General features: G+C 55.6%; 1 protein-coding gene across 5 annotated transcripts in view; it reads right to left on the bottom strand.

Moving 5' to 3' along the window:
* Positions 1 to 2,408: 2,408 nt before the first annotated feature.
* The window catches only part of C31H19orf47 (chromosome 31 C19orf47 homolog), an 11,758-nt gene continuing 3,535 nt past the window's right edge, over positions 2,409 to 10,631 (bottom strand). Inside the window, exons 3-9 of one of the 5 annotated variants that reach the window (XM_058859947.1) lie at positions 8,363 to 8,450; positions 6,711 to 6,828; positions 6,365 to 6,617; positions 5,197 to 5,349; positions 4,041 to 4,111; positions 2,639 to 3,252; positions 2,409 to 2,602 (exon numbers count right to left, since the gene is read on the bottom strand). In XM_058859947.1, coding sequence (XP_058715930.1) covers positions 2,503 to 2,602; positions 2,639 to 3,252; positions 4,041 to 4,111; positions 5,197 to 5,349; positions 6,365 to 6,617; positions 6,711 to 6,828; positions 8,363 to 8,450 — 1,397 coding nt within the window. In that variant the 3' untranslated portion in view covers positions 2,409 to 2,502. Of the gene's footprint in view, positions 3,253 to 4,040; positions 4,112 to 5,196; positions 5,350 to 6,364; positions 6,618 to 6,710; positions 6,829 to 8,362; positions 8,451 to 10,631 lie in introns of all 5 variants that reach the window. The other 4 variants (XM_058859948.1, XM_058859944.1, XM_058859946.1 and 1 more) reach the window with 4 other exon arrangements.

Raw genomic sequence — 10,631 nt, 5'->3', positions numbered from 1 at the left:
GTGGCCACGCTGTTTTCCCGCCCGCCAGGGGGCGCCACCCGCCCCAATTAAAAGCTCATTTGCATATATTTAAATGAAGCCGCGGTTTTTTTCGGTTTTTTAACAGCGCAAACGCCGCTTTCGCTCTTTTTATTGCCAAAATCTCGAGGAAGATCCCGCGAGAAGCGGAAAAAAGCGGGGGAGGAGCCACGCCAAGCGCGGTGAAAACGCAAATTTTTGGGAAAAATTCCCCAAATCCAAGGAAAAAAAACCAAAAAGCCTCAAAACAAAAGGAAAAGCCCCGAATTTATCTCGGTGTTAATTAAAAACAGCCCCGGGGGCTCTCCCAGCTCCATCCCAGGGGGGAAAAAAAAGGAGATTTTGGGGGAATTTGGGGAATTTTGGGGGGAAATTGAGGAATTTTGGGGGTTCTGGGATGAGCTGGAGCCAAAAATCCACGGGAATTAAGGCAAATCTGGGATGGTTTTGTGAGCACCCGTCGTGGTTTTTTTGGGAAGGGTTTTGAGGGTTTTTTTTTGGGAAGTTCCTGAAATTATCCCTGGATTAATTAATTATTAATTAGTTACTAATAAAAGGCATAAATAAAGGAAGGGAGCGAGGGAAAAAACCCAGGAAAATGGGAATAATAATAATAATAATAATAATAATAATTAATAATAATGATAAAAGCTCTGGATGGAGCTCTCCGTGTCCGGGGGCAGCTCCCAAATCCCGGGGAAAAAAATTCGGGAAAGGGGAAAAAAAAAAAATTGGGAATTTTGGTGCTGGTTTGGCTTCGTTGCTCCCACCGGGATCCACTGGGATCCACTGGGATCTACTGGGAATTTCCACCCCTTTTCCAGGGGATTCAGCATTGATTCTTCCCTTGGGATCCTCCCTTGGGATCTTCCCTTGGGATCTTCCCTTGGGATCTTCCCTTGGGATCCTCCCTTGGGATCTTCCCTTGGGATCTTCCTTTTTTTTCAGGATCAATCCCTGATTCCTGCAGGGTTCCCATTTTCCAGAGGATTCCCCGTTTTTCCAGGGGATTCCCCCTTGGGATCCCCCTTTTTCCAGGGGATTCCCCCTTTCCCAGGGGCCCCAGCTCTGTTTTTTTCCTGATGGATTCCCCAGCAGGATTCTTAGGATCTCCCATCAAGATTCCCTGGGATCCCCTGGCAGGATTCCCTGGGATCTCCCAGCAGGATCCCTCAGCAGGATCTCCCAGCAGGATTCCCCGGGATCTCCCAGCAGGATTCCCTGGGATCCCCTGGCAGGATTCCTGGGATCTCCCAGCAGGATTCCCCGGTGGGATCCCCCCAGCAGGATTCCTGGGATCCCTCAGCAGGATTCCTTTCCCTGGGATCTCCTGGCAGGATTCCTGGGATCTCCCAGCAGGATTCCCAGGATCCCTCAGCAAGATTCCTGGGATCCCCTGGCAGGATTCCCGGGATCTCCCAGCAGGATTCCCGGGATCTCCCAGCAGGATTCCCCGGTGGGATCCCCCCAGTAGGATTCCCAGGATCCCCCAGCAGGATTCCTTTCCCTGGGATCTCCTGTCAGGATTCCCTGGGATCCCTCAGCAGGATTCCCCATCAGGATTCTCTTCTCCAGGATCCCCTGGCAGGATTCCCTGGGATCTCCCAGCAGGATTCCCCAGGATCCCTCAGCAGGATTCCCCGGGATCCCTCAGCAGGATTCCCTTCCCCAGGATCCCCCAGAAAGATCCCCCGGGATCTCAGCAAGGTTCCCTGGGATCCCCTGGCAGGATTCCCAGGATCCCTCAGCTGGATTCCCCGGCAGGATTCCTGGGATCCCTCAGCAGAATTCCCTTCCCCAGGATCTCCCAGCAGGATTCCCCGTCAGGATTTCCTTCCCCAGGATTCCCCAGCAGGATTCTCCGGGATCTCAGCAGGATTCCCAGGATCCCTCAGCAGGATTCCCCAGCAGGATCCCCGGGATCTCTCAGCAGGATTCCCAGGATCTCTCAGCAGGATTCCCCAGCAGGATTCTCCGGGATCTCAGCAGGATTCCCAGGATCTCTCAGCAGGATTCCCCAGCAGGATTCCTTTCCCCAGCAGGATCTCCTGGCAGGATTCCCAGGATCCCTCAGCAGGATTCCCCGGCAGGATCCCCCAGCAGGATTCCTGGGATCTCTCAGCAGGATTCCCAGGATCCCCCAGCAGGATTCCCAGGATCTCTCAGCAGGATTCCCCAGCAGGATTCCCAGGATCCCCCAGCAGGATTCCCTTCCCAGGTGGGATCTCCCAGCAGGATTCCTTTCCCCAGCAGGATTCCCTTCCCCAGCAGGATCTCCCAGCAGGATTCCCAGGATCCCCCAGCAGGATTCCCTTCCCAGGTGGGATCTCCCAGCAAGTTTCTCTGTCAGGATCCCCAGGATCTCTCAGCACGATTCCCCAGCAGGATTCCCAGGATCCCTCAGCAGGATTCCCTTCCCAGGTGGGATCTCCCAGCAGGATTCCCGGCAGGATCCCCCGTCAGGATCCCCCGGGATCCCCGGGATCAGTCGGGTTTCCGGCCCAGCCTGCGGAAGACGCTGAGGCTCCCACAGGAGCTGCTGACCCGGCCTGGCCGCGGGGAACCGGAACCGGAACCGGAACCAGAACCAGAACCGGAACCAGAACCGGAACCGGAACCAAAACCTGACCCAAAACCAGAACCGGAACCGGAACCGGAACCGGAACCAAAACCTGACCCAAAACCAGAACCGGAACCAGAACTGGAACCGGAACCAAAACCTGAACGGGAACCTGAACCGGAACCAGAACCGGAACCGGAACCGGAACCAAAACCTGAACGGGAACCTGAACCGGATCCGGAACAAAAACCGGAACTGGAACCGGATCTGGAACCGGAACTGGAACAAAAACCTGAACCGGACCCGGAACAAAAACCGGAACCGGAACCAGAACCGGAACCAAAACCTGAACGGGAACCTGAACCGGATCCGGAACAAAAACCGGAACTGGAACCGGATCTGGAACCGGAACCGGAACCAAAACCTGAACTGGACACGGAAGCGGAAGCGGATCCGGAAGCGGAAGCGGAAGCGGAGCTGGACACGGCCCCGTCCTGCGGCTCCGCGGCGCTCGCGGCCGCGCGCTCGCGGCGCCGCTTCAGGACGCCGGCGTAGGGCAGAGCCTCGGCGTCGCCGGCGGGATCCGCGCCGGGATCCAGCGGATCACCCCCGGGATCAACGACGGGATCGGGGCCGGCCGGAGCCTCCCCCAGGCGGCTGAAAACTCCCGAGGGCTGCGGGGAGAGGGGAGGGATCGGGATCGGGATCGGGATCCAGCCGGGGTTCCTGCTCTGATCCCGGCATCCTGAGCCCATGGATCCTCTGGATCCTCCAGATTCCATTCCCATGGATCCTCGGGATCCTTTGGATCCTGCTCCTTCAGATCCTGGATCCTCTGGATCCCATTCCCCCGGATCCTGGATACTTTGGATCCTGCTCCTTCAGATCCTGGATCCTTTCCCCGCCCCAGATCTCATTCCCAACCCCCCTGGATCCCTCTGGATCCTCCCTGATCCCTCTCAGAATCCCCCCAGATCCCTCTGGATCCCCCCTGATCCCTCTCAGAATCCCCCAGAATCCCTCCAGATCCCTCTGGACCCCTCTGGATCCCCCCAGATCCCCCTGGATCCCCCCAGATCCCCCTCTGGATCCCCCCTGATCCCTCTGGATCCCCCCCAGATCCCTCTGGATCCCCCCCAGATCCCCCTGGATCCCCCCCCCATCCCTCTGGATCCCCCCCAGATCCCTCTGGATCCCCCGAGAATCCCCCTGGATCCCCCCAGACCCCCTGGATCCCCCCCAGATCCCTCTGGATCCCCCCCAGATCCCCCTGGATCCCCCCCGATCCCTCTGGATCCCCCCCCAGATCCCTCTGGATCCCCTGAGAATCCCCCTGGATCCCCCCAGATCCCTCTGGACCCCTCTGGATCCCCCCAGATCCTTCATGGAATCCCCCAGAATCCCCCCGGATCCCCCTGGATCCCCCCGGATCCCTCTGGATCCCCCCAGATCCCTCCCTCACCTTCCCCGTGGGGGCTGCGGTCGCTTTGTGCTCGGCCCCGAGGCGCTGGAACACCGACGGCCGGCCCAGCCCTGCGGATTCCGGGGGAATTCCGGGATCAACATGGAATTCGGGATCCCCCCTTTCCCAGGACCGGGAATTCCGGGATCCCCCCCTTTCCCAGGATTCCGGGATCCCCCTTTCCCAGGACCGGGAATTCTGGGATCCCCCCCTTTCCCAGGATCAGGAATTTGTGATCCCCCCCTTTCCCAGAATTCCACGATCCCCCCTTTCCCAGGAGTGGAATTTTGGGATCCTCCCTTCCCAGGATCAGAATTCCGGGATCCCTTTCCCAGGATCAGAATTCCAGGATCCCCCTTTCCCAGAATTCCACGATCCCCCCTTTTCCAGGATTCCGGGATCCCTTTCCCACGATCAGGAATTTGGGATCCCCCTTTCCCAGGATCAGAATTCCAGGATCCCTTTCCCATGACCGGGATTCCAGGATCCCTCTCCCAGGATCAGGATTCTGGGATCCCTTTCCCAGGATCAGAATTCCAGGATCCCTTTCCCAAGATCAGAATTCCAGGATCCCTTTCCCAGGATCAGGAATTTGGGATCCTCCCTTTCCCAGGATCAGAATTCCGGGATCCCTTTCCCACGACCGGGATTCCAGGATCCCTTTCCCAGGATCAGAATTCCGGGATCCCTTTCCCAGGATCAGGATTCCGGGATCCCTTTCCCAGGATCAGGAATTTGGGATCCTCTCTTTCCCAGGATCAGGATTCCGGGATCCCTTTCCCAGGATCAGAATTCCAGGATCCCTTTCCCAGGATTCCAGGATCCCTTTCCCAGGATCAGAATTCCGGGATCCCTTTCCCAGGATCAGAATTCCAGGATCCCCCTTTCCCATGATCAGGAATTTGGGATCCCTTTCCCATGACCGGGATTCCAGGATCCCTTTCCCATGACCAGGATTCCAGGATCCCTTTCCCAGGATCAGGATTCCGGGATCCCTTTCCCAGGATCAGGATTCCAGGATCCCTTTCCCAGGATCAGAATTCCAGGATCCCTTTCCCAGGATCAGGAATTTGGGATCCTCCCTTTCCCAGGATCAGAATTCCAGGATCCCTTTCCCAGGATCAGGATTCCGGGATCCCGCCGCTGTTCCCGGTACCTGAGGCCGCCTGGAGCTGCAGGATCTTGCGGCTGCGGGCGGTGGATCCCTTGGGCAGGGAGATCCGGTACTTCCCCTCCATCTCGGCCGTGACGCGGCGCCGCCGGCCCGGCACCGCCAGCGCCCCGGGGGCTGCGGGGAGGGACGGGGATCCTGGGGGATCCCAGAGGCTGGAGCAGCTCCTGATCCTCCCTGATCCCGCTGGATCCGTCCCTGATCCTCCCTGATCCCCCTGGAGCCGTCCCTGATCTTCCCTGATCCTCCCTGATCCCGCTGGATCCATCCCTGATCCTCCCTGATCCCGCTGGAGCCATCCCTGGTCCTCCCTGATCCCCCTGGATCCATCCCTGATCCCCCTGGATCCATCCCTGATCCTCCCTGATCCCCCTGGATCCATCCCTGAGCTCCCTGATCCCCTTGGATCCATCCCTGATCTCCCTGGATCCATCCCTGATCTCCCTGGATCCGTCCCTGAGCTCCCTGATCCCCCTGGATCCATCCCTAATCCCCTTGGATCCATCCCTGAACTCCCTGGATCCATCCCTGATCCCCCCCGATTGATCCCTGAACTCCCTGATTCTTCTGGATCCATTCCCAAACTCCCTGATCCCCCTGGATCCATCCCTGAACTCCCTGGATCTGTCCCCGATCCTCCCTGATCCCCCTGGATCCATCCATGATCTTCCCTGATCCCCCTGAATTGATCTCTGAGCCCCCTGGGTTGATCCCTGATTCCTCTGGATCAATCCTCGCTCCTCCCTGATTCCCCTGGAAGGATCCCAGCTCTTCCCTGTTCCCCCTGGATGGATCCCTGATCCCCCTGGATGGATCCCTGATCCCCTTGGATCAATCCTCATTCCTCCCCGATCTCCCTGGATGGATCCCAGCTCCTCCCTGATCCCCCTGGATGGATCCCTGATCCCCCTGGATGGATCCCTGATCCCCCTGGATGGATCCCAGCTCCTCCCCGATCTCCCTGGATGGATCCCAGCTCCTCCCTGATCCCCCTGCATGGATCCCTGATCCCCCTGGATGGATCCCAGCTCCTCCCCGATCCCCCTGGATCACCCCCTGCTCCCCCCGGGAGTCTCCCTGCCCCCCCTCATCCCCGAGCGGATCCCGAGCGGATCCCGAGCGGATCCCGCGGGATCCGGGCCCCTCCGGGTACCGTCGGCTCCGTTGGGGACGGTGACGCAGATCCCGGTGCCGGGGGTCCCGCGGGGCTGTCGGGGCTCCCGCTGCAGGCTGTGGCTGATCATCCTGCCCGCGGCCGCGCACGCCCGATCCCGGGGATCCCGCCGATCCCGGGGATCCCGGTCCTCCCGATCCCGCTGATCCCGATCCTCCCGATCCCGCCAGGATCCCCCCGGCGCCCGCTCGGCCTCCGGCTGCAGCGACTCCGAGGCCGCCCGGCACATTTCCTGTGGGGAACGGGGATCAGGGGGGTTTCTCCTGGATCCCAGTGGATCCCGGGGGTGGATCCCGGGGGTGGATCCCGGGGGTGGATCCCGCACCTGCCTGTGCACCACCTTGGCGTGGCGCAGGATGGCGATGACGTCGCCCACGGCGGTGATGCCGAGCTCCTTCATCAGCTCCCGGGTCAGGTCCAGCAGCATGTTCTTGTGGATCCTGCTGGGGAACGGCCCGGGATCCACTCATGGGATCCACCCACACGGGATCCACTCACGGGATCCACCCACAGCAACCTTCCACCCCACCCCCCCCCTCCGATCCCAGGGAAACCCAACCCAAAACCCCCGGGATCCACCTGGGTCCACCCATGGGATCCACTAAACCCCACCCCACCACCCATGGAATCCACCCCTGGGATCCACCCATCCCCAGATCCCAAGGAAACCCACCCCAGAACCCCCGGGATCCACCCACTGGGATCCACCCACGGGACCCACCCCCCTGGATCCCAGGGAAACCCACCCCAGAACCCCTGGGATCCACCTGGATCCACCCACTGAATCCACCCCACCCTGGGATCCACCAAAACCCACCCCAGAACCCATGGAATCCACCCCTGGGATCCACCCATCCCCAGATCCCAAGGAAATCCACCCCAGAACCCCTGGGATCCACCCAGATCCACCCCCTGGATCCACCAAACCCCACCCCAGAACCCCCGGGATCCACCCTCGGGATCCCAGGGAAATCCACCCCAGAACCCCCGGGATCCACCCATGGGATCCACCCTCACGGGATCCACCCCAGGGGTGTCTGGGGGTCTTTCCCCCTCCCCATTCCCGGGTTTTTTTCCCCATTCCTGGGATTTTTCCCCAATTCCAGGATTTCTTTCCCCATTCCCAGGGATTTTTTCCCCATTCCCGGGGTTTTTTTCCCCATTCCCGGGATTTTTTCCCCAATTCCAGGGTTTTTTTCCCCAATTCCAGGATTTTTTTCCCCATTCCCAGGGATTTTCTCCCCATTCTCGGGGTTTTTTATCCCCATTCCCAGGGTTTTTTTACCAATTCCAGGATTTTTTTCCCCATTCCTGGGATTTTTTTCCCCATTCCCGGGGGTCTCCGGGGGCTTTTTCCCCATTCCAGGATTTTTTCCCCATTCCCAGGGTTTTTTATCCCCATTCCCGGGGTTTTTTCCCCAATTCCAGGATTTTTTTCCCCATTCCCAGGGATTTTCTCCCCATTCTCGGGGTTTTTTATCCCCATTCCCAGGGTTTTTTTACCAATTCCAGGATTTTTTTCCCCATTCCTGGGATTTTTTTCCCCATTCCCGGGGGTCTCCGGGGGCTTTTTCCCCATTCCAGGATTTTTTTCCCCATTCCCAGGATTTTTTCCCCATTCCCGGGGTTTTTTTCCCCATTCCCAGGATTTTTTTCCCCATTCCCAGGATTTTTTTCCCCATTCCCGGGATTATTTCCCCCATTCCTGGGGGTCTCGGGGGGTCTTTCCCCCCCCCATTCCCAGTGTTTTTTCCTGACCTCATTCCCAGGATTTTTTCCCCAATTCCAGGGATTTTTTTCCCAATTCCAGGATTTTTTTCCCCAATTCCAGGATTTTTTTCCCCATTCCCGGGGGTCTCCGGGGGTTTTTTCCCCATTCCAAAGGTTTTTTTGCCCATTCCAGGATTTTTTTCCCCAATTCCAGGATTTTTTCCCCCATTCCCGGGGGTCCCGGGGGTCTTTCCCCCCTTTTCCCACCTGTTATCCACGAAGGCCACGGCGTAGCCCAGGGCGGGGCCGGGCGGGATCCCGGCGTCCTCGAAGAACCGGAGCCACTCCGAGGTGGCTGGAAACGGGGAAAAACGGGGGGAAAACAGGAAAAAATGGGAAAAATGGGAAAAACAGGGAAAAACGGGGGGAAAATGGGAAAAAATGGGAAAAATGGGGGGAAAAAGGAGAGAAAATGGGGGGAAATGGAAAAAAAATGGAGAAAAAATGGGGGGAAATGGGAAAAAATGGGGGAAAAAACGGGGAGAAAATGGGAAAAAATGGGGGGAAATGGGGAAAAAATGGGGGGAAATGAGGAAAAAAGGAGAGAAAATGGGAAAAAATGGGGGGAAATGGGAAAAAATGGGGGGAAAACGGGGGAAAATGGGGGAAAACGGGAAAAAATGGGAAAAAATGGGGGGAAATGGGGGAAAAATGGGGAAAAACGGGGGAAAAAGGAGGGAAGAAGGGAAAAAATGGGGAAAAACGGAGAAAAAATGGGGGGAAATGGAAAAAATGGGGGAAAGTGGGAAAAAATGGGAAAAACGGGGAAAAAAGGAAAGAAAATTGGAAAAAATGGGGAAAAACGGAGAAAAAATGGGGGGGAAATGGGAAAAACAGGGAAAAACGGGGGGAAAATGGGAAAAAATGGGAGAGAAATGGGAAAAATGGGGGGAAATGGGAAAAAATGGGGAAAAATGGGGGAAAAAGGAGGGAAAATGGGGAAAAATGGGAAAAAATGGGGGAAATGGGGGAAAAATGGGGAAAAACGGGGGGAAAAAGGAGGGAAAATGGGAAAAAATGGGGAAAAACGGAGAAAAAATGGGGGGAAATGGGAAAAATGGGGGAAAAATGGGGGGAATGGGAAAAAATGGGAAAAAATGGGGAAAAAAGGAGAGAAAATGGGAAAAATGGGGAAGAACAGGGAAAAACGGGGGGGAAATGGGAAAAAATGGGAAAAATGGGGGGAAAAAGGAGAGAAAATGGGAAAAAATGGGAAAAAATGGAGAAAAAATGGGGGGAAATGGGAAAAAATGGGGGAAAAACGGGGAGAAAACGGGAAAAAATGGGGGGAAATGGGGAAAAAATGGGGGAAATGGGGAAAAATGGGGAAAAACAGGGAAAAACGAGGGGAAAATGGGAAAAATGGGGAAAAATGGGGGGAAAATGGGAAAAAATGGGAAAAAACAGAGAAAAAGCGGAGGAAAATGGGAGTAAATGGGGGAAAACGGGGGAAAAATGGGAAAAAATGGGGGAAAATCAGGGGGAAATGGGGAGAAGTGGGGTAAAAATGGGGAAAAAGGGAAAAAATGGGGAAAAATGGGGGAAAATCGGAGGGAAATGGGGAAAAATGGGGGAAAAAAGGGAAAAAATGAGGGAAAACGGGGGGGAAATGAGGAAAAATGGGGGGAAATGGGAAAAAATTGGGAAAAAGGGGGGAAAATGGGGGGAAATGGGGAAAAAAATGGGAAAAAATGGGGAGAAAATGGGAAAAATGGGGGGAAAATGGGAAAAAATGAGGGAAAATGGAGGGGAAATGGGGAAAAATGGGGGGAAAATGGGAAAAAATGGGGAGAAAACGGGAAAAAAATGGAGAAAAACGGGGAAAAAAAAGGAGAGAAAATGGGAAAAAATGGGGAAAAATGGGAAAAACAGGGAAAAACGGGGGGAAAACGGGAAAAAATGGGAAAAATGGAGAGAAAATGGGAAAAAATGGGGAAAAACGGAGAAAAAATGGGGGAAAATGGGGAAAAACGGGGGGAAAATGGGAAAAAATGTGGAAAAATGGAGAAAAAATAGGGGAAAATGGGAAAAAATGGGGGAAAAACGGAGAAAAAATGGGGGGAAATAGAAAAAATGGGGGAAAAATGGGGGGAAAATGGGAAAAAATGGGGAAAATGGGGAAAAAATGGGGGGAAATGGGAAAAAATGGGGAAAAAACGGAGAAAAATGGGGGGAAATGGAAAAAAATGGGGGAAAAACGGGGGGAAAATGGGAAAAAATGGGGAAAAAATGGGGGGAAAAAGGAGAGAAAATGGGAGAAAATGGGAAAAAATGGAGAAAAAATGGGAGGAAATGGGGGAAAATGGGGAAAAACGGGGGGAAATGGGAAAAAATGGGGGGAAATGGGGAAAAATGGGGAAAAACGGGGGGAAAATGGGAAAAAATGGGAAAATACAGAGAAAAAGCGGAGGAAAATGGGAGTAAATGGGGGAAAACGGGGGAAAAATGGGGAAAAAATGGGGGAAATGGGAAAAAA

Source organism: Poecile atricapillus, chromosome 31 (genome assembly GCF_030490865.1).
Source record: "Poecile atricapillus isolate bPoeAtr1 chromosome 31, bPoeAtr1.hap1, whole genome shotgun sequence".
NCBI lineage: Eukaryota > Metazoa > Chordata > Aves > Passeriformes > Paridae > Poecile > Poecile atricapillus.
The sequence above is the reverse complement of the archived record's forward strand: the minus strand, read 5'-3'. Positions and strand labels throughout refer to the sequence as shown.